This window comes from Pempheris klunzingeri, chromosome 11, assembly GCF_042242105.1.
Source record: "Pempheris klunzingeri isolate RE-2024b chromosome 11, fPemKlu1.hap1, whole genome shotgun sequence".
Taxonomy (NCBI): Eukaryota; Metazoa; Chordata; class Actinopteri; order Acropomatiformes; family Pempheridae; genus Pempheris; species Pempheris klunzingeri.
This window is the reverse complement of record NC_092022.1, coordinates 21,691,114-21,715,414: the sequence shown is the minus strand read 5'-3', so window position 1 is coordinate 21,715,414 and position 24,301 is coordinate 21,691,114. Positions and strand designations below refer to the sequence as shown.

At 43.0% G+C, this 24,301-nt stretch overlaps 1 protein-coding gene across 1 annotated transcript; it reads right to left on the bottom strand.

Moving 5' to 3' along the window:
- Nucleotides 1-1,971: 1,971 nt before the first annotated feature.
- LOC139209426 (ankyrin repeat domain-containing protein SOWAHC) lies at nucleotides 1,972-23,938 on the bottom strand. Its single transcript, XM_070839132.1, has 9 exons — nucleotides 23,801-23,938; nucleotides 20,747-20,808; nucleotides 18,685-18,906; nucleotides 12,424-12,480; nucleotides 11,876-11,993; nucleotides 7,038-7,132; nucleotides 5,768-5,840; nucleotides 5,233-5,328; nucleotides 1,972-4,252 (listed from the first exon to the last, which is right to left on the bottom strand). Exons 1-9 carry the CDS (start codon nucleotides 23,931-23,933, stop codon nucleotides 4,080-4,082), a joined length of 1,029 nt encoding a protein of 342 aa, XP_070695233.1. The 5' UTR covers nucleotides 23,934-23,938; the 3' UTR covers nucleotides 1,972-4,079.
- Nucleotides 23,939-24,301: the final 363 nt, after the last annotated feature.

Here is a 24,301-nt window from a genome sequence, read left to right as displayed (position 1 = left end):
GGTGCTGCTGCTGGTGTCTCCCTGTGTTGGGCCCCGGCGGGTGCATGCTGGGCCCCCAGGATCCCTCAGCCAGAGCCCTGGCCCAGTTTGCTGGAGCCCGGTCAGAGCAGCTCCCCGGCGTGCTCGTTGTTGCAGATCAGCTTGTTAGCTCACTGCACCCTGTTTCTGCACACGAGCAGCAAGCTGCAGGGATGCTATTTTCCCCCAGCAGTACGGGTTATTTCTGAGTAGCACACAGATAAATGAAAAATCTTAATACAATTCAGCTTTTCTAAACAGCACCTATAAGGACAGGTCAACAGTTATATCTCCTATGAACACACATTTTTCATTATTCTGACCGAGTTAAACAGCAGCCTCCACCTATGGGTGCCCACAGGATGACTTATAGCTTTTGGCAGACACATTAATAAACACTTACATCTGCTTACAGCTACGTTTTAGCATCTCGTAAGGCAATTATTATATTTCTGAATGCTGTTGCCTTTTTACCCAACACATAAACCTCCACACACTGTTTGTACAGCATAAATACAGAAACAGCTCTTTCTTGCTAAATGCTGCAGTTTTTTCTGGGTGTAACATCAAGCAACGTCAAATGAAAAACTCCTTGCATTTATCTTCGTAAGACAAAAACTTCTTTTCACCTTATTCACCTCATAGCTCCATGTTTCCCAATCTCAGCTGCACCTCCACAGAGCAGGGATGGCAGTTTTCCCTTCCCAGGATGTTGCCCTCTCTATTCATTCCGTCTAATCTTTACCTAAAATACTTTAAACCTTTTGTTCCCTTGGAAATATAACAATGTTGATAAAGTTAAGAGTCGTGTTAACTTTATGCAAAAGCTCCATACAGTTGAACAAACTGAAGTTCATGCATTTATTATTTTCTCTCTACAGCCTCACAGTGAGCAGCTAATGAGGTTATTGGGCATCTGTGACGTGACATCTACATTTTGGCCTATTTGTGAAACAATGGTAACAAGGAATCCAGGGACATTGGGCTCTGTGTTTTCCAACTCAAAATAACAAAGCCAAGCAGCCGCTGGTGGGAGGCTGTGCTCTCATGGAAATGAGCAACTGAACCAACAATGTAGCGCCTAATCTCTTCAGAGAGAGGAATCAGTTACACAGCAGTATGCACCCCTCAATGCTTTTCATTAGAGTCAGCGTGCTATTCAACCAGCCACTCCACCCCCTTGACTCACACACAAACACACACATACATGTGCGCACACACACACACACAACCCTCGTGTGTAGCCACAGGCCCTACTCATACATGCACTAGATACAAGGTAGCCCCCCAACAACAGAAGGGTTGAAATAAGTGGGGCAGAGGGTGGTATGGGGGTGCGAGGCCTCAAAGCATCGGATTAGAGTTAATGTGCCCTCCCTGGGTTATAATCTCTTCAGAGGGGGACTTTGTTTGAGGGGCTTGAGGGCAGTAAGATAAGTATCTATTACAGAAACTCCCTCTTATCCCCCCAACATCCTCGCTTCAAAAATGAAGCACAAAAACACTTGCCTCTGTTCCCCTCTGTGTCGTCTGATATCCAAGACCCAAAAGCAAGTGCTGCCCTTTTCAGCTAATCAGGAATTAAGGTCTAAAGCCGTATGGAGAGTTAGCGGGGCCCATATTTACTCCATCTGTAGCCCACAAAGTCAGGTAGTTAAAGTGAGATCAAAGGCAGCTTAAAAAACTCGGGTTATTGTAATGAATGAAAGGGAAAAAAGCATTATCACAAGTTGTTCTTCTTCTCTGCTTGGTGTAAGGAGAGACCGGACTGAGAGAGTCGGCTGCTCACACACACAGATTGGAGTTTGAAGTAGAACATTTCATTGTACCGTGAGGTAGAAACACAATGGCTTGCTACTTAAAGTGAACAATGCAGGGGCAAAAAAAAAACAGTGTGAGAGGCATAAAACACAGGTATACAAGTTGATATAAAATACTGTTTATTACCAAAATATCATCATTGTATAAATATTGTGCAAAAGATGTAACGGAGGCAGATCTTTAAGTTTAGATTATATGATTAGCTTGAAAAAAAAAGAACTAAGTTACTGAATTGCAAACAAGAACTTACAATGAGAATCAACAAATGAAAATGACGCCTGAAACAATATGAAAGCACTTTTGCAAAAGTTAATGCAGAACTTTGATACACAGGTGGATGAATTAAAGTACAATCGGCTGGCAATCACCGCTTTGACACACAAGTTTTTAAAGGAACTTTAAATAAAGCCACAGAGCTGCCCTGAGGTTGGGGTAACTAAATTCATGACGATACATGCCGAGCAGAGACCAGCTGCATTATGAGAGAAAAACAGCCGTTACAGCCTGACGCTAACCAGCAGAGGTGTAACACAGTCTGAATCAAAGCAGTGAACTGTAGTGGTGAACTGAAGTAACACACTGATGGTTTTGAATGTTTAAGCCCATTAACTATAAATTGCACTTTTGCACACTCGTCACTACTGCCAACCATTTTGCAGAAGACATTGTATCCTTTAAGACTCATTTGTTACCTTCCAAGAGTTCACTACCTTCAGTAGTTTGAAAATTAACTTGTAGGAAACTGAGTCGGACTTGAAGTAGCTAATCGGTGACAACAAACATTGAACATCTTAATGATTGACTGATCTATTATTTGTCTCCGAACTTTTTTCTTCTTCTTGCATTTAAAACTCCACTGTCAGAGTTTCCTGCCTGAAGCTGGACAATCAATAAGATTTCTGTTGCCATTAGGGACCGTATAAAAAATTAGGAGGAGGTAGGGAGGGAGGGAGGGAGGGAGGTAGCGTGACTTATTGGGGGAACAGGCGATGTTTTCATCACCACATATTTACATTTTATTCAGTTTTTCCCTTGCAGATGAATTATAAAAAAAGAGAATATTATTCTATTAACATATTTTAGGTAAATGTGAAGTTTAAGATTAGGATCCGGCATCTTAAATTCTTTCTGCTTATTTAGTTACTGATAATGAATTAAGTTGTGCCAATGCTGTTTAAGATATTTCTTTTTTCGAAACCAAGGGGAGCTTCCAAATAAAAGAAAATTAAGAGGGTCTCACTTCTTTAAAGAGTGAAACACAAGTCTTAACTTTTGTGCAGTCCCTTAGTGCAATTGTGATTTTTAAAATGGCTAATTCAATGCAGAATGAACATTTCCACCCTAATGGATGTAAATTGACTATAGCGTAATACTGGCATGAGTGTAAGTCAATGGCTGTGTAAAAGTTGGCAAATCAGTAACAACTTGTAGTGTATTTTGGAAAATGTTCATGTAAAGTACAAATTATTTTTAATGGCAAAAAATTACAAAACCACCAGCGTGGTACTTTTAAAGGATCACTTTATATATGTTTTTTCTATATTTTTCTTTTTGTCAATAAACCCCATGAAAAGACCAAACCAAGGAACCAATGGGGGCTGGCAGCCACAGATAGGAAGGTCAGCAAGTATCGACAAACACACTGTTGCGTTTGGTGTTTGATGAGTTCAGTGGCTTCGTAGACTTTAACAATGATATATAGAATATCTCCAGCCTCATCCTTTAACTCCTCACTGAGATTGAAAGCAAGTCTTGATCATCTGGACACTTTTGCAGTCGCGAGTTGCTCACTTAAACACAAACAAAGGCAATGACAAATTTAAAGAATCCATGCAGCCTGAGCTCATTTGAAATCGAAGCAATAAGTAACAGTTAGCCACATTATTAGACTTTAAAGGCATCAAGAAATACTTTTATGGTAAGCATAAATATTGCTAATACACATACAAGCATCAGCGGTAACACTTCCTATTCAATGTTTAAGCACTTGCGTTCAGTACTTGGATGAGCTGTGGAGGTGCATCGCTGTGTGATCGTGTTGGTAAGCATAGCTGTGTGTGTGTGTGTGTGTGTGTGTGTGTGTGTGTGTGTGTGTGTGTGTGTGTGTGTGTGATAAATGCACACACACGGACACTTCCGTTGTTTATACATGTAGGTTTACATCATGTGTGTAAATGTAAGGATGTGTGAACGTAGGAGAGCTTGCAGAGTCAGAAATCGTCCCCGGTGTTGGTTTTTCCTCAGCGGGAGAATTTTCTGGGTCTGAATGCAGGAAGGGCGAGCTGATGTGACGCCGTCCTCTCCTCCTCTATCGGAGCCAGCTCCTCTGCTGAGCCCCACTTCTTCTTGGAGTGAAACAACGATGCCAACTTCCTGTTCCTGTTCCTCTCTCTGGCCTGAGTGACTTGAAACTCTGAAATCATAACAAACAATAAATTAATTGATTAATTAAAAATTAATTCATTAATTTCCATCCCTTCCTAGATAGCAGAGCTCATCAGCTGGGAGGTTCTTTTTCATTTTTCCAATGTGCACACACCAACAGTAAAGGATATCTGATTAATATCTGAAATGTGCCTTTTAGGACTTCCACGTCAGAGATGCAACTTTCAGACATGACAATCTATTTAAAGGAACAGTTTGACATTTAACAACTTTTTTGCTTTCTTGCCAAGAGTTGGATCAGAAGATTTGTACCACTCGCATATCTGATAGTCAAATATTAGGCCCAAGCAAGAAAAACATTTAGCTTAGCATAAAGACTAGTTGGGCACACGAGTCTGCCAAGTAAATGTGCATAGTGCAGTTTTTATGTTTCAGTTTTTGGACTTAAGGTGTTAATCAGACGAGAGCAGACTTTGTTTCCTTTAGACAGAGCCAGGCTAGCTGGATCCACCTGCTACCAGTCTTTATGCTAAGCTAAGCTAATTGCTGCTGGTGGCAGCAGCTTCATTATCTGTCACACACACACACACAACGTTTCCCACCAAAGTTATTCCACAAAATTACAAAACTATTCCTTTTTAAATCAAGATATCTTATTTTTTACATTGTGGCACGTACTTCAGTCAGTAATTTGTTTTGCACAAAGACAACAACTTTGTCATGTGAAATTTGAGCCCATGACTAATTTTCTAAACTAAATAAAATGTTACAGAATTGCCCTTATATTACTTTAGTGAGCAAGTAAGTGCACTTTTTTTTCTATAGCATGTTTAAAATCAGTGTTGCGTGGTGCTTCACAGATGCATTTAAAATACAAGAAAATCTGACATTAAATCACTCAAGTAATAAAGTATAAGAAACTTATAAAAACGTGTAGCCTAAATAAAATTGTCGACTATTATCCATCAACTCATGTGTAAATCAGTAGCACAGGTATGAGGGACTCACGCAGCTCGCATTCTTCCTCAGGCCCCTCTGGTTCTTTCATGTTCAGATAATGGAAGGCAAGATGGCCACTGTAGTCCCTTAAGTTTTCTTTAGCCCCTGATGATGAAAGATAAATTAAATCTCTGAGAACTGAGACAAACCATGGGAGGCTTCAGGTAAGCTACTTGACTGACACCTTACACCTAAAGCTTTAAGAAACAGCCCGTGATCCAAAGGCAAACAAAACTACACACAAAGGCTTGGAACCTGCTGTCACTCTGAAACGGATTAACCACATTTATACTGTAAAATCGTGTATTTTACATTGAAGCTTGGTTTTCATCTAGTAAAAGGTTGATTTACCAGTAATGACTGTAAACATGTGTGTGAAAGAGTCTTATACTTAAAATCATGTAACTCAAATTCTCATAACTCAGTTCCTTCAATTACGTATTTGATCAATAACTCAAAGTGCAGATGTGCCTGAACAACGCCGCTATTGTGCATTTATAGCTACGTCACCCCAGCAACCAACAGGTTAAATGAAAGTCTTTACCATACGTCACTATGAGCAGGTCTAGAATATGCCGATGACCGTGTAACGCTGCAATGTGTAAAGGAGTATATCCCTGCAGAACAACAGGAAAACAAAAGGAAAACATGCATATTAAAAAAAAACCCCAAACATTTACTCTAAAGATCAGAATTTTTGCAGACTTGACATTGACTTCAGTGACACATTAAAAGGCTGAGGCAGCTTAAAATTCGGGGGAATGACTGTGGCAAAGTGCTGGAAGGGTTTAGTACCTACCCCCTAGAGTTTCCCAGGCCAAAATGCAGCCAATGAAAACAGCATGGAAAAAAAAAAAATACACAAATTAGCAAAGGTTATGGAAACAGAAGATAATGATAAAAACATAATTGCTTGGTAATTCACTTAAAATTGCATGGCTGTAGAGTTGTGCATGCTGGCACATAGACGCACTGTTTTGGGAAACAATTAACATGACATGACATGATTTATTAGCAGAGAACTCCTGCAGCCCGACAACACATGCTGCCGTAATACATTTGCACAGCTGGATGTTCATAGAGATCACTGAGGAGCATTACATCACTGAGGGCCACAGAAGAAGACGCCAGCAGCCGTGTTGCTGTCCCGTCGTTATCCAATTAAATCAAACGCCTTACTGTACATACCCATCACTTCCTGATTAAAAAGGTCTGCATACTCACATGCTGCAAGAAAGAAGAATAAATCAGTGAATGTGCTCATCACAGACAACTAAACTGCATTGCACCATAGAACTAAAGGGGCACTCCACCAAGTTGACACATGAAGTTCAGTGTACTCATCATAGAGAGTTCTACAGGCGTCCCCCCGTGAAGAAGTAACTCTGGTCAAAGGTTTGACCTTAGGTCTGTGCTACAAACTGGGGGATGAAGTGTGAAAGAGGAGGGAATTTATCAGGCAGGAAAAGTCTAAACCAGAGTCAAAGTTAAACTGGAACTTGGGGGTTTTGTTCCAGATGTAAGAACACCGCATTCACCCCCCCCCCAGCCTTAAGTAGTACTTAATAGCTGGAATGCCCCTTTAAAATCATTGTCAAGTGGTATTGATCTTTTCATCTATCTCTTGGCAAAAAATTAAATTAAATACGTACAATTCCGTTTATTTTACTAATGTATTCAATTGGTCACAGGTAGTCGAAGAACTTCAGTCACTGCAGATTTGCCCAAACAAGAGAATTCAAATATTGTGCAAAACTAAATAGCCGGAGTGCCCCCTGTATAATCACTGTATAAGAATGAAAACCTGGAAATGCACTCACTGATTTGGTGTTGACATCAGCACCAGCGTTAGCCACCAGAGTGGCCATGCCCTCGTTGCCGTGCTTGGCAGCCCAGTGCAGAGCTGTCTGTGTGCAGGAAGGAAACAAGAGTTGTTCGTAAAATTCTTCTGCAACAATGTTCTGCACTATTGTCAGGCACGGCAATCACTGTAGCATCATTACAAGTTGTCTAAGCCGAGCAGGGCAGCCTCTTATTGGCTGTGTGAGGGCAGAGGGCCAGCTGTGCACAGAGGGGAGTGGACGGATGGAGGGATGGTGAGAAGGAGGGATGGAGAGATGGTTTCCTGCCATCTAACAGAGCCTAATTACAAAACAACACAGCACTGTGCCCACGGTTGGGGGGCCCGGCCGGCTGTCACCAGGGGGAAGATTGATGATGTTGGTGTGACCTGCAGAGTGGAGACCCACCCAGACATCACCGCACTACTGTCAGCACACGTCAAGGAGGGAAACAGGGGCCCCCGCCGCCACACAACTCTTACAGATACACCCACATGTCCACATGCTAAGACACCCAAAGGTGTGCATGGATGTGTGAGGAACAGACACGCGTATGTACAACGCACGCTGAAAACACGAGCCACATGCAAACCACATCCACCTGTCGGCCCGTAACTGTGATCTCCACAGTTTTTCCGACACACTTTAAGCTGTGTAATTATGGGCTATCAACAGGTGAAAGCAGAGCGCGGGTGCAGATGTCGGCTAAGTAACCACATCCAGCCCTTCTGAGGCCGACCCTTCACACAGCAAATCAAACAGTAACCATTTCAGAATTACCAATTAACTGTGGATGGATGAAAAATCTATGACCTGAAGATTTGTTATTCTACGTCTTTATGTCTTAATAATGCTGCTTAAGAAAGAGAGTCTTTCCCAACTGGATGAAATGAAATCTACTTTTTCTCTCTGCTGAAAGTTTGTCCTACAGCAACAATATTGAACTTTAAATAGTTAATCGGGAAAAATGATCACATGCTGCCAGAACCAAACAAGTCCTCATGTTATAATATAGCAGAATCTTATCTAGACTTTAAAGACTTATTATTTAAGTCTTTCAAGTCTTTTTAGTTTAGTTTAGTTTAGACATTATGGAAGAAGTTTCTCCCCATAACATTTTAAAGCTTTTGCATCTGTAAAAGGAATCACACCTGAGTCAATGTCTGCAGTAAAAATCATCTGTTGATGTCTTAAACTCCTCTGAATCACCTTCAGACTTCATCACTGCCACCTTCTCAGTATGAAATGTGCCGTAAGCACTAAAAACAATCGTAGCAATACCCTGTGAGTATTTTCTCACATGTATAGTGTGTGGCTCGTCCCAGTCACAGAGCTCATTACCGTCCATAAGGACTCTTTAAACCATCTGTATGAAAAAAATAGATTAAGATTAAATATTAAGATTATTAATTATAATAATAATTATTATTATTTGACCTGTTTCCTAAGTTGTGCCTCTTTTTTCTAATCCTAACAAAAAAGGCATCTAGAAATGACATTTCTTTGCTTAATCTAGTCAATGTGTTTGAGGATTGTGGAAATACCTGATGAACAGCTGTAAGTGTTGTAAAACGACATTGCCTGCATTTATTTTCCAGACAAACAGATGTTCAGCTCTGGGATGCACTGGTGATACAAGAGAGGTACGACCTGGGGCCAGTACGCTGCCTGAACAGGACACAAGCCCTTTTGTGCTCAGAGGCTACTTTTGGCGCTAATTGTGCTAATAGCAGCACAACAAACCTGTCCAGCAGCTGGCAAGGGAAGAAAATTCTGCTTGCATCCACTGAGGGGAACGAGGGAGCGATGGGTAGCTACACCTCTCTGTGTCGGGCGTCTGGGTGACAGATTGTGATGGATGCTGTCTGGCTCAAGTATCTCCATCTCCTTTGTCTGCCCCCCGTCACATCTCAAGACAGATTGGCCACAGGGCCGTTTGACGGGCGGCTCGGCGGCTCTCCCGGTGGGCACGGGTGACGGACGAGGCTGAACAGGATACGCCGTCGTCCCTTCCTGCACCTCTCGTTTTAAGTTCCTGCCCACTGGGGTGCCCCCCACCCTCCCATCTACCACCACCTGTCCAATCATTCACGGACGGCTCTGTCCCCACCACACGCTCCCCAGTGAGGGAAGTGGTGGCTAAAGAGGGCTCATAACAACAGGAGACACAATGGCCAGTGTGCCTGACAGTTGATATGGGGGAAGATGGAGAGGTGATGATGGACTAATGATGTACTTACAAACTGTGTGGCAGAGGAAGTCCGTCACAGCAGGAACGGAGGCCCACGTCACGGAGAGAACGCAGAGCAGGAAGAGAGAAAACAGTGTTTGACTTAGGTGAGATCTGTGACTGTTCTGACCTGTGTTATGTCTTCACTTTTAAACCACTGTTTGAAGTGCATATCTATAAAGCCACCTGATCCCAACAAACATTTGGTCAGAGCAGGAAACACTTAAGTCCTCCCAGGATGAAGAGTAATCCCCTCAGCCCTGGTCAAACATGCGGTTTAGGGCCTAACATTTGGTACACTTCATGTAGCTTCTGTTGAGCAAAGTCAGGACGTGACAGATGCAGATCAAATGTAATAACTCCTGGTTTTAGAGTCTCAGGTTCGCATAAGTCTTGTGACTTTAGCGATTCTAGCTATCTCTGCGTGTTATCTCTGGAGAGGCATCCACCTCTGCTCAACAGGGAAAGGCTGAGGGCTGAAGGGAACATCAAAGATGCCTGAGGGGGACTTAGCACCTTCCCAGGGACACAACCAGCATTGTTCTACAATTAATCCCAGCCAGCTCTATTACTTTCAGATTATCTTTAAGTGGGCGAAGTCTTTGTGGGGCATTAAGACTCTCCTTAATCCCCCCCCCCCTCCCCGATCTCCCAACACTTCAATGGCGGCCATGCTATCTTGTCCGGGTGGGGATGGCGGAGGCTTAGGGCTACTCTTAGAAGGTGGTCTGCCATGGCCACAGGACAGTGTGAGAACTGTGACACAGGGGAGGGACAACAAACATGAGCTCAAATCTCTTAAGCGCACAGGGAGACAAATAAAAGGATTTGGGTTGTCAGGGGGGCACAGGAGCTAAAAAGCTATCTTTCATAATCCTTTTGATAGTGGACCTTTGAAATGCATGATCTGGATGTTTTAACACAGGGTTCTCAGAATACTATTAAGGGCAAAATCTCTGCAGAATGAGCTTGTGAAAGTTACGCAAGCAAAAGCGCAGGTCTGAGAGCGAGGAGTGTAGGATCACACTATGAGCGACGCAATCACAGATGAGAGATCAAGAAAGGCATCGGCGGACATGTGGGCAGTTTTTAATGCAAGTTGTAAACGAACTTCTATTCCGACAGGCCGCAGAAAGTGTTCAGAGTAATGGTGGTGAAACTTACCCCCTGAGAAGGATGGTCATGGTCACAGTCAGGAGCCACGGGGTGTCAAAATGAGAACATAAGAGGCTTTAAGTCAGACAAAAATCATGTGATAATAAACGACATCAATGGAATTATATGAAAGGGAAAGCATACCGCGAACCGGTCATTATTGCTAAACGAAGCCCAACATGGTGACGCAGGACTTGAATCATCCCGAAGGAGTTCGTTTAGCAATAACGACTGATCTTCTGTGCGTTATCCTGCTTATTACACGGCCTCAGGCTGCAGAAATCTATAATTTGATATAAAATGTTGATTTAAAAATGATTTTGTTGCTTCCGCTATAAAACTGCGTCCATAGCAACTCAGTGCTGAAATAACGGAGCGTAAAATGCCACAATCAACCAATCAGAATAGAGTATTCAACAAAGCCGTGTAATAAGAGCTGATGATAACATCACCTGCACCACAACATGCAACATGTTACATCAAATACTCACTGAGGTGAAGTCCTGGTTTGACCCCCCCCCAATAAAAGACACAAAGACAAGTATATTAGTGAGACCTTGCACATCATGTATCCAACCACATGAAACGATTCTGAAATGTTATTGAAAAAGTGTTGGTTTTTTTCAGATTTGTTCACTTATGTATCTACATAAAATGAGTGAAGTTTATTAAAACTTCATGTTTGCATGGCTTTTGTTTTTAGTTCAATTAGTTTTGCATCCACAAAGTCTAACAAGGCAAGGAACTATGACACCAAAGGAACTAAACTAGGAACTAACAAGTCCTTTTTGCCACATTCCTACTTGCACAAAGGCAAATAAGACCAAAACACCCAGAATCAACATCATGTTGTTCTCTGCATGTGCTGTTGTGAGACGCTGATGGTTGATTGGATGAAAAGGAGACTTCAAAGCTCCTCCCTCCACAGAAGCAATAATCTGTTTAGTGTTGGTGATGGTTTGATGCTAGAGACACCCAGTGCTTCCTTCTTTTGTGAATGAACTGTGCCTTCAATCGGCCCCTCCCCAATACTTCCTGAACCATTAGAGCGTTTTTGGCACTTGAGGCTGTAATAGAGGAACTGAATTTAGTCTGTGGTTCTTCAAGGCCAAACACAGTTCCTGTTTAACACAAAACGTATGTTGAGACTTCCTGTAGTGGAGATGCCCTTAACTTGGCAACTTCAGCTGTTTGTGGCTCTCGCCCTGGGGTCCCTCAAGAGTGTCTCTGACAGATATGGGACAGATATATCAGGTGTTTGGACGGCACTGATTCTGATTCTTTGACGGCTCGTGTTTCTTGCCCCATCAGACTCTGTGGTGTCTATCATCACATTGCCGCAAGTTAATATGACAAATAGAGTTCTGAAATATGAATTGAAGATCCAATTTGCGATAAAGCGGAATGATCCTTTTAAGAGGCCGAGCGGAGGGCGGCGCTACCTTCTTGTTTGCCAGCGAGGGGTCCTGTCTGAGCAGCTGAGAGAGGTCAGGTACTCGAGCACCGGCGGCGGAGTAGATCCACTCCTTCTCTATAGGATCCAGCTATCACAGAGAGGGGAGAGGGAGCTCAGATGTGTGCGCACACACACACACACACACACACACACACACACACACACACACACACACACACCCTACTGTCCACATCCTGTTGTAGGCTCTTTTGCTAATGCTGAAGCTACAAACCTCTAATCTATTTCCTACAAACGACTGAGTCATGGCCAACTGACACATTGTGGGAGACACCCATGGTCACGCTGCACAAAGTGCAACAGTTGATGCTTTTCCTCCTGTTGCTGGTTTAAAGGGAGCTGACAGAAGTAACACCACAGGCAGAGTGAATGTGTATTTCCAAATTCTCTGAAGGTCATCTAACATTAAGAGGAACTTGAATGTTCATATGTTTTCCTTAGAACTCTTCTACCCCTTTTGTAATAAGAAACCCATTGGAAAAGACACGAAAAGGACTTACAGCCACACCAGCCGAGCCCATGCTGCCCGTACACTCCTCGTCTTGCTCCGACTCGGACTGAAAGACAGAAAGCAGACGACTATTAGTCAGTGGTGACAAAAAGCCTGACTGTGACACAACCTGACTGTACTGTCATAACACAGCATGATCCAGCATCGCAGGGTACACACACACACACACACACACACTCATTTTCACACCCTGGTCACACTGCTGTGATCTTTTCCAGCTTACGAGACGTGACCAAAGGGTGTCAGACAGACAGAGAGGTAATGAGACAGCGAGACAGAGGTGCTGGTTTCACACATAAGAGGTAATGAATAACAATCCAATTAACAATTAACCAAAAAACAACACGCCTACAGTCAAGCCATGTGTTTTCGTCACCATTTCAGTGAAAGGGTCAAGAGGAAAACTCTTCTAGCAGTGCGTAAAAGTGTCACTTTGGCTGATTTATGTGAGAGGGCAGAGTTGGTTTTTTTTTTTCTTTCTTCATCTTTCTTGCCTTTGACTTGATTGCAAATTGTTCTGAGATCATACAGAGACATGATGTTAAAACACTCCGCCCTTTCATGTCTCTCGCACAAACTGCCACACGTCAGCGAGCTGAACATGAAAAGTGGAGGGATTGTATTTATCCAGCCTATTCCACTCTAGCACATGTCCATTTTTTGCACTTTTGGTGGAGACCAATAATAACAAGCAGAGAAAAAATACAGTTGGGTATGAAGGGAAAGACTGAGCGGCTACAAGAAGCCAAATAGTCTCCCATCACTTTCTATTCCACTTTTCTCCCATAAAAAGTCATTTTAGTTGCTTTTAGTACGGTTATTTTAATTATCGATTCATCTGTTCGGTCTTTAATTTGTCAGAAAACACTATCAAATTTCAAGGTGACATCTTTTAAAGCTTAGCCCGACCAACAGCCCAAAACCAGTAGATAATCATTTACAGTGACAAAAAAGAGGAAGTGGAACCAACAAATGCATGGCTGGATAAATTAAGCCAGCAAAACAGCTAAACTACTACTAAATAATCCACCAATTGTTCTAACCCCGGTTGTTTTGTTTGGTATGAGGCATTTTGGAGCCTGTGGAGAAGATGTAGAGTGAAGCGAAACTTTCCTTTAACAAGCAAAACCAGAATGAAGAGAGTCTTCAAAGTGAAGCGGGGCGTCAGCTGACCAGGAGTAGGAAGAGGTCACTGATGAGGGGATTCTCCTCGTGCTCTGTCCAATTAGGTCAGGTCGAGCCATGGCTTTGGCGTGTTAGCATGCTAATATTTGCTTATTAGCACATGTTAGCATGAGACTGAGTTAAAGGCAAAGCAGGTTTATTTGTATAGTGCATTTCAACAATAGGGCAACTTAAAGTGCTTTACATAAAACATGCTGTAAATTGCATGACAAAGTGCAACAGAATGACATTAAATGTAAGGACATTTAAATTCAATTCAAGGAGCCGAGACAACAGAAAATTAAAACTAAAATAAAATAAGACATGTGTGAAATTACACGAATAAAAGTTCCGGTGCAAAGATGAATAAATAATTTGACCAGCCTTGAGTTAAAAGAGCTGAGAGTCGCAGCAGACCTGAGGTTTTTGATGCAGATCTGTGGTGCATAAAAACCGAACCCTGTCCCAGATCATCGGAGGGTTCTGGATGGTTCACAGAGGAGCAGAGTATTAGAAATGTACTTTGGCACTAAACCATTCAGTGCTTTGTAAAACCAACAGTGGTATCTTAAAATCAAGAGTTCAGGAAGCCAATGTAAGGATCTGACAGCTGAAGTAATATGTTCCAGTTTGTTGGTGTTAGTGGGATCACCAAAGTTATTACAGTGCGTCCTGAGGGGGACTTGAATGTCTGTGCCAAACTTCATGGTAATCCATCCAATAGCCGGCAAGACATTTGAATCAAAACTGTAAATGTCCTCATGGTGGCACTAAGGAAAAGAATTCATTATCCAGGGATCACCGATGTCTGTACAAAATTGCATGGCAATCTTTTCAGTGGTAGCTGAGATAATTCAGTCTGGGCCAAAGTGGAGGACCACCAACCGAACAATACTGTCGGCCCTGTGGCCAAGATGACGATAACCAAAATGATTTAATCTCAAATGCTAATCTCCCGTAGGCGGTTAAAAGCTGGTAGTTTTGTTCTCAGCAGAGAACTGTAGCTGCTGCTTGAATTCATGTCCGTTACACTGGATCCCTACGGCAACAGGTTTAACCCCTGGGGTAACAAAATGTCAAAATCTCCATAGAAACTGGTCAAACCATTCCTGCAGCATGATCTACCATCTGTACCTTCAGCTCCTCTTTTCTTCACGGTGTTTCAAAAATTCAATAGTGATATTTCTTTTTTTCGCATAAACACACAATTTATATAAAAACTGTCAAATGTGGGTTTTAATGACGTGAGAGACATTTTCAGTCCAAAACCCAGATACCAGAAAAGGACGATGCTCTCCTCCTGATTCAAATTTAAACTTTAAGGAAGTGTGTAGGAGTTATTGACATCTAGTGATGAGGCTGCAGACTGCAACCTGCTGAATACCTCTCACCTCACCCTTCCCTTCCCCTCAGGCGGAGAAGCTACAGTATCCTTCGCTTTATCTTTTGCTAACTAATGATCCTCCATTTGGCACTAAATGATATTCCTCTTATTTCTTCTTCTTCGTCTATCAGCCGGTGCATTTATGCCACCACATTGAAGCTGCCAGTTCAACATAAAGACGCTAAAGGACCTCCCCATGTATGCCCCAAGGCTCACTCTAAGCTAACTCTAAGTGTCAGGTGATTAAACACTACAAACATATTTATATTCATATGATTATACATTACCGAAAACATACTTATGAATCTTGTATTCCATTTTTGCTAATAGGTCCCTCTAAATCCTACACACTGAACCTTTAAAGGCCGGATGAGTAGCAGTTGTCAACTGTGGTTAGTGAACACAACATTCAAAGTTAGCCCCTCCTCCCCTCGATGACATCAGAAACCTGCGCTCTGCCCCTTCAGCGCTCGCCAGCGGATCAATTCGCTCTAGATTTTTAGGGAGCTTTGTCTGCTTTGCGTCTTGGCTCGCTATATTTCCATTTTTCGGAGCTGTGTTTGCTATTTGAGAAGCTTGGACGCATGCTTGCGGTCTGGGGGCTACACACCCACTGCCCGAAGGCTGACGCCCAGAAATATCCACAAAATAAGAAAATCCAGGCAGAGGGCAGCAGGGTCTCTGCAGATACAGACACCGCCACACACTTCTAGTGGGGAGTTAAGTGAAGATTGAGAGGAAGTAGTTTTGTATGAGTCTGCACGATACTTTTTTTTAAAAAGAAAATCCTTCTTATCCTGCTTTTAAAGGAACAACAATGTATCGGGCCCCAGAGAGTCGTCCTGCAGTCCTGCATAAGAGCAACACCTACAGCCTCATGTGTTGTGATTAACAATGGTGTTTTACACTACAGTGAACCAGCCAGGTAGAACCTGTGGTGTGAAACAACTGTACAAAGATCAGTGGTGTGACTGGTGCCTTAAGCAAACACACTCAATCTGATTGCGGTGCTATATTGACATATTTCATCTGACTACTGAGCGGGTCAGAAAGGAGCCACATGTCCTTCTCTGGGATGAAACTCGGCCTCTTTAATGGGCACAAATGATTATTATCTTTCTAATGACTTCCAACGTGTTGCTGCTTAACATACTAACAGAGAGCTTAATTTAAATGCAGATTGTTCCTTTCTCCCCCAATGACTTCTCCTCCCTCTCAAATTCTGCACACTGTAGGTTATAAATTACTTAGCACCACCTGGTGGACAGAGGAGAAACCACCGCAGCGTCGACACTGAAGTTGGTGATGAGACTGTGAGATAAAATACTGTGTGTCGGCTCCAAAAAAATGAAGAACTTTGTTGTAAGTAAAGGGAACAAATTCTTATTATGTTCTTCATAAAGTGCATGGACTCTTTAACACATTCCTGTCAGCAGCAACAACAAAGCTGTACAGGGCCGATGTGACATTTGAGGCCTTCGTTTCAAAATACAAACTTGTGATCAGTGTGTCCAACCCTCTGAATTCTGGGGGTAATTATTCCAGTGTGTGGTTTGTTTGGCGTACCCTCACGTCCCCGTCAGAGGACGTTACCTAACATTATTACATAAAACTGAATGTTGTTTTTAAATGAGACACAGACGGCCAAGGAATGTCTATGTTTAGGCCTGTTTTTCTCTTTTTTCACCAGCTTAGGTCAAGTTTACATTCATCTAACTCCCACCTGGAGAGGCTGAAGTTGGACATTCAAACCGTACAGTATATTTATTACTTTTCCATTTTGACTTGTGTGCTAGCTTGCTGAGTAATTTTAACGCTCGTAGTCACAGCGTGTGTTGCTGAGGTGTTACAACTGGCTGGTTGGGAGGTGTCCAGTGCAGTGAGATCATCGTGGCTGGTAGTTTACTGGTCACAGTGACAGTAAATACACTGATGATCAGTCTCACACTTAGTAATCCTGTTTGTGTGGGTATGTGGATATAGTTCAGAATTTCTATTTTTATAACAGAGTTACTCCTCAATCTTTCCAAGTACATCCCCAGTTAGGAATCGAAAAGTACGGCGTAAAAACACTTCATGATTCTAGAAAACTGTTCTTCAAAGACGTGTGTCGTGGGAACAGTCAGAGGCTGATTGATTTGCTGCCTCTGACTGTGCAAACTGAGCCCTTTGGCCTGCTGAAGAAGTGAGGTTGTCACAGTTATCACATTTGATGGATGCAGTACTTGTATTTCCTGTATGTGCCTCTTTGACATATCTGTTCTTTTGTTCCCGACATAATGATGGTACATGGGATGGGGATGGGGATTGGGGGGGGGGCGCACTTGGACGCTGAATATGAAAACTCCATCCCTTTATTCAATAGATTTGGAATCCTCTCCAAACAGTTATCCAATGATAGCTGTACACCTGCTCTGTGTGTTTTCCATGTGTCTTTGCCCGTTTTAACTCTGAAGAAGACATAGCAGCGCAGTAACGTTAATCTGTTTGCGCAATGAAAGGCTGCACATCAGTGAGGAGGAGGAGAGTGGAACTAGTTGATTATTGACATTTTAGCTTAGAAAATGATTTAAAGAATGAATTGATTATTGAAACTGTCAGTAATTGTCTTTGAATCACCTAATCGACTAATGTGCTGCACCTCACAAAGCGACTGAGCAGCATCTAATTTCCCCTTATGGGATCAATAAGGTTGTTTGTATTTTATATCGCACAGCATCACATTCCTTCCTCTTGGCCAGAGAGAGAGAGAGCGAGCGATGAAGCTTGAGACTTAAATGACCTACAAAACTGGCGACACACAGAATCGACTGTATGCAGGAGGGCAACTGTACTGTGAGCACCAGCCCAGTATCAAAGCAAAGCCTCTCAATCAGCCAGATTGTCACCTTTGTCCAGCTCATCCTGCCCGTCGCTTTGTGCAGAGGGCACCTGGATGTGGATGACGGGACGTTGCTGCATGGAGGCTGTTCCTGCCTGCTGCTCCTAGAGGAGTACAGACAAAACCTGCTAGAAAAACTCTCTCTATGTTTGTGTGTGATCTGTAGACCAAACGCTTGGCTGTGGTTAGCAGGCAGCATTAGCACTCTGCTCTCTCTTTTCTTCCCGTCACCATCTGGGTGTGGAGGACAGATAATGTTCGCCTTAGTGCCTGTTTGAACAAACCACATGCGAGGATGTTCAAACAGCAGCGTAAAATATATTAATCTTTCAAATCTACGATTAAGTTTATTGCATGAACAATATGTATAAGTACTTCCAAAGGATTAGTGTGCATTAAAGCGACACACAGTGTTTATTTTCACAACAGTAAAGTGCTCCCATACATCTGTTTTAAACTTTACATAAGCCCTCTGACCTTCCCTTTCTTCTCGTGGTGACTAACTTCGATTTGCCCCAGTAAAAGAGCTTTTTTGTGTTCCACAGTATTCCTCTGTGTAAATGTGCGCGCTACATAACCATCACTGAATGCTGACACACAGTAGTAGAGAAAAGGCAGAGTACACCGACAAAGACGGCCTTGTTTGGAAATAGATGCGTCATTCACATAGAGAGTAAACGTGGTGAGCTGTGGCGAGGGCACATTCAGCAAGTTGTATTTTATCACCCAGTGTTGTTGTTGAATCATCTCGGCTTGTCCCACAGTTTATTTTGCTGTTACCAACAGAATAGAGCAGAATAGCCAGCTGTTTTTAAATTCACCTCTGCAGCACAGTCGGGCTCTTCACATGCCATCGGCTCATCCTGTTGTTCCCTCCGGTGAGGCGAAGAAGTCGCGGCGTCCGTCGTGTCCCACCGCGCAGTGGCGGGGGTCCTGGCCGGGCTCGAATGTCTCTGCCCGTCCCCGTCTGTCCCGGGACGTTTGGAGTCTCGTTCATGCAGCATTTGCCTGTATTTCTTCTTCAGGACGAGATACTTCTCCCCCTGCGACAAACAGAGCCAGTGATCATGATAAAGATGCCTTTGAGGAGAAGAAAAGTTTCCGCAGTAGAAATCGTGATCATGTGGGTCACACGTTGTGCGTCTGTCCAATAATGGGAATGTTTTATTTTTAAAGTCCCCCTCCGCTAAATACTGTGTTGCTTATTGTCTCGTCCTTTAGATGTTTGACCCTCCCTGTGCAGAGTCTGACACTAGAAGGCTGTTTTTCTCGTTCATCTGCCGAAGGGGGAAAGTTTCCCTGTGCTGAGTTTAAGAAGTGTACATAAAATGAGGATTTTGTTACATTAACACTGTTTCAGAGGAGCTTAAATATGCAGCTAATGTGGAAACTTTAAGCCTCCAGTGTCCAAACACTCCATATGGACTTTTCAGTGAAGCAGGAAACATTATTTGCATTTTTCATAGATTCTGAAGTTTTGGTCATGACGGGAAGGAATAGAATAGATGTGGTTTGAATTTTTAACTAGATAAAATCAGACACAACAATTTTTTGTTATATAAAGATGCTGCTGTAGCTCAGATCTCAAATGTGCTTTGTATCCAACTATTCAGGGATCAGAGGACAAGTCAGGTTAGTTGACTTTTTGGCCCCATTTACATTTTCAAGAAATAATACGTTATATTTAGAACTGGTCTTGACTTCACGAAAGCTGCCCCATTAAAGGAATAGTTTAATAACAGTCAGAGTCAGATGAGAGGATCGATATCGCTCTTGCATTTGTCTGGTAAGTGTGAAGCTACAGCCAGGAGCCGATCAGCTCCGCTTAGCATAAAGACAATAGGCAGGGGGAAACGGCAAGAAACAGCAGTCTGTCCAATGTTCATTAAAAAACTCATCATATCTAGTTTGTTCACGTTTATACAAACAGAAATGTAAAAATGACAAATTGTGGTTTAATAGGGAGATGAACTAATTACAACTATGGTTGTAGAAAGTTAGAGCTCATAAAAATGCAACATGCAGCTTTTAAATGTCTGTTTGTGTGAGTTTAAACAAACGATATATAACACGTGGAGGAGCTGGCAGGTGGAATTTATTTTTGAAGCATTACACTAGCTGTTTCTAGGTTTTAAACTAAGCTAAACTGTGCAGTTTCTGACCTGTAGCAGCACTGTGGAGACGTTGTTCTGTGAGTGTTTATCGGGGACGCCCCTGCACGTGGACAACAGTTTCACACTATTCCACTGATTTACAACATACCAAGATATTCTGCAGTGTGTCAGCAAAGTCAGGGAAGAAGAAGAAGAAGAAGAATGTGTGCTAGTAAACATGGATATAAACAATGTAAATACAAAAAAAAATTGCAAATAAGGAAGGAAGGAAATGCATTTGACAGGGTTGTAAGAGCCCAGGGATAAACACAATGTGCTTTGATGAGTAACACTGAAGGCAAACATAACTCTAGTTTGATTACAAGAAAACTCCACAAGGCACCTTTTTAATAGACGTGAGATATGATGTCATTCACAAAATTAGTCCAGTCTACATAACAATATCTTCATAATAACTGCTTATTTAGGACTGAGTAACCTTACAGAAACATTTTGTCAACATGTGAAAATGTGTCATAAAAATAGTTTCAAGGAAAATGAAAAGCACAGCTGCAGTCCCTTGGGGCAAACCAACGGGTACAAACAGTTACAAAGAGCAACAGATCGCACAACTCCTCGTTAAGTTAGAATAGTCTAGCTGGAACCACAGCCCTCCATCGCAGTGATGCATTCGCCTGTTTATGCCTCACTGTAGAAATATGACCACAGAAAACGTGGGAGCAGAGCTTTTATTCCACAAAAGGTAAAAGTATTTCAAAAGTTCACTTACATTCTCCGACTTCACCACAGCGATCCGGTCGATGATGAGCTTGAATTCCTCTCTGTATTTAGCTGCAGGGAAAAACATTTGATGTGAAAAACTGAAAATTGCTTAAAGTATTATAAGTATCAGTATTACATAAATGGCTCCAGAACCAAAAATGTCAAATCATCTGTGGAAGACAGTATTAGAAAATGAAATATAAACTAGAACATAAAACGCAAAGTATCTGTAGGATAGTGTCTGTTTCCAAGTGATGTGATGTTTGTTGTTACAGTCTGCAGGATGAGCTGCTCGTTTCTGAAGTAAGAGTGAGAGAAGGGAAGGTCTGCTGCAAAGCTAGAAGCAGCTCACACTGCAGCAGCTGCTTTAATGAAAAATCAATCAGTCATTATTTATTTCTATAGCACCAATTCATAACAGCGCTATCTCAACAAGCTTTCCATAAAGAGCAGGCCTAGACCCAAACTGTTTAATTAAAAGAGAGACCCAACGATTCAGGAATTCAAAATTAAGGATTCAAGAATCCCCACATGAGCAGCATCAGATATTATATTAGGCAACGGGGAGAAACCTCAAACAGAACCAGGATCAGAGGTGTTGGGCTTTCTGTCGGGGTCAGCGTTGAAAAAGGCTGCAGCTAGACAAGCTGGAGAGGATTGAGGTTCCCTTCCAGCAAAGGTACAAATCAGACGGACCGCAGTCCATCCCCAAAGGCAGAAGCCCAAGTCACTTCAGACCCACTGTAAATGTGAGAGCAAAACAATCTGCAGGTGAAGGACCTCATCAGATAAAGCGATCGGTTTTGTTTACACCAGCGAGCAGATATTCAGACGTGTGTGTGTTTAAGACTCTGCTTATCAAGCTGCCTGCTCGGCTACAGAAGCAAGACATTTTCCAGGCGTAGGTATTCCATTCATGCCTTAGGTGTACACGGGCATGCAGCTCGGGACAATTGAAGCGTTTCCTTTTCCTGATGTGGACGGAAAGAACTTATGTAGTGAGACAGTTGCTCGACTCGTGTTCACAACAACAGGAAATCCAAAGGAAGCGGGCACTTAGATCTGTCTCAACAAAAGAATTCCTTGCTCGCACACAGTGAGTAACACGGTGGACGTGCTAGTTAAATATTAGCCAGAGGTCTGCACAAACAAGGAACGAACACACACACACACACACACATGTGCACACACCCCCCAACACCCCGACACTTCCCACCATGCCCCAGTTTTCCAATCTGATGGAAAAGCAACCCCATTAGCGGTCTACATCCAGTCATGCATGTGGACTTAATTATGATTAAAACGCTATCATCACAATTACGACATGAAAATCTGCAACCACATGCTATGACAGACTGTATCTATGTGGGAAGCACTTTTCTAATTGGACGGCCATGTCAGATGGCAGAGTATCAAGGCAGCTCTCTAAACCTCTGTCAACAACTGCAGTGCTGACATCGCATCTGGACAGTACATGCTGGCAACTGTAATACAAGGTCACTTTGGATAATCATTGAGGGAGGTTAAAATATATTTGTATTTCAGCGGTGCCAAAGGTAAAGGCACTGCTGAATGGAGAGATAATGAATCCTTACACACTCGTACTACACACATGTGTCCTCTGTGCCAGCAGTATTTTAGAATGAACCTGCAGTTCTTCTGTCATTAGCATCTCTTGTGTATCTATCCAACAGTGGGTCGACTTTGCTAAAGCTAAAGCAGTTTCAAACGACAGGCCTGCAATAAATCCCGTCCGTCCCTTCAGACTGCGGCATTTATTTGTTTACAAATTACAAATAAAGAAAATTAAATTGAATTTATGTGCAATAATATGCAATACTGCTCAGTTTATGCACTCTGCTGCAGTTTCACTTGGTCTGGTGTGACAAATGGCTTCTAACGTTAGCAAACGTTTAAACAGATATTCCTGTGTAACTGAGCAAAAAACCAAACGCTGAAATGGTAATCTGTGACGTGGTGGGACAGTAATAGATAATATGTGATTAATGTGTCAATTCTTCTCTTGATTAACTGATTAATCATTGATCGGAAAACAGTGAGTAACGTCCACCCCAGTCCACCCTGTGTGACTCCTCAGACGTCCAAAACCCACAGAAATTCAGTTTAGTCTCACGTAAGACTAAGACAAGCGGCACGTTGTCACATCTGAGAATCTGTGACCGTCAAAATGTTGGAGTTTCTGCTTGAAAACTGGCTGAATCATTCATCACAGGGCCCCCCCCCCCTCCTCGAGGGGATGAGCTCAGCAATACTGTGTCTTATTGATTTTGACTTCAGCTTTTCGGTCGTAACAGGAAGATCGTGTAACTCGTTCTTTTAAAAGTGACGTAGTCCAGCTTTAAAGTGGAATAGACAGGATGTGTGCTGGGCTGTTGGGCTGCATCAGCTAAACTACAAACACACACACACACACACACACACACACACACACACACAAGTAATGTTCCATCCAAAAATATTTGCGTAAAGAAGCCAAATATGAGCAGACTTTTGGCTTTAGTGGTGATTCAGAGCAGGATTACATAAGAATCAGCACAGTGGGTGGAGAGGAACAGCAGATACAGCAAATACACAGTTCCCATCACACACATGCAGTACTCCTCATCCTGGGGGGGGCACGGGGCCTCCATGCCACCCTGCATGGTGACACACTGTGCTGATGGGCTACAGCAGCTACAACAGGCCTGGGGGAGGAAGTGACACAATTCCTGGTGGAGCTGCAGCTCTATGGAGGGGCTTTTTAATGCAAACCAGATGTCTGCTGCACAACAGAGAACAATGAGAGGAGAGCTGCGTTTAAAGAAGAGCGTGAATCAGATTAGTCCAAATATGAGAAGTGTGTGTGAGTGTGTGTGTGTGTGTGTGTGTGTGTGTGTGTGTGTGTGTGTGTGAGTGTGGGGAGGGAGGAGGAGGAGGGGGGGTCGTTTCATATCTGTGCCACCCCGCTCTGTAACGTTACCGCGCGTTCACAGCACATCTCCACGTTTTCGGCGGAATAATTTCATCCGTCTAATCCACGACACCGCGACTCCATACTCACCACGCAACTGCGAGTCACTGTGGCCAATAAAGGGCTTAAATGTCTTCAGTATGTCTGCATTTTTCACTCTGCCTGAGTTTCCTCCGGTGGAGTAGAAATAATCCAGCAGCGACTCCTCACTCACATCACTCATCTCCGCGCAGGGTTCGGACCGGAGGACCGACCTGGACCTGGACCTGGACCTGGACCTGGACCTGCTGCTGCTGCTGCTGCTTTTTGTTTGTGTTTCACAGATGTTCTGAGCCCTCTTGGTGCTCCTCACCCAGCCATAGCGCAGTCCTCTGGGCTAATTTGTTACAGTCTAAACTTCACTCCACCCAGACGAGCTGACCGCTGCTGCGCCTCCTCCTGTTAACCCTTTAAAGACACTCAGCATCTTGGTGTTCACACTCTGATCCCTCCTCTCACAGCCGACGGCTTGTCTTTCTTTCTCTCTGCAGCGTTTATCATCCGATTCAAAGGGTACATACATACATACATACATACAGACAGTGTGCGGGT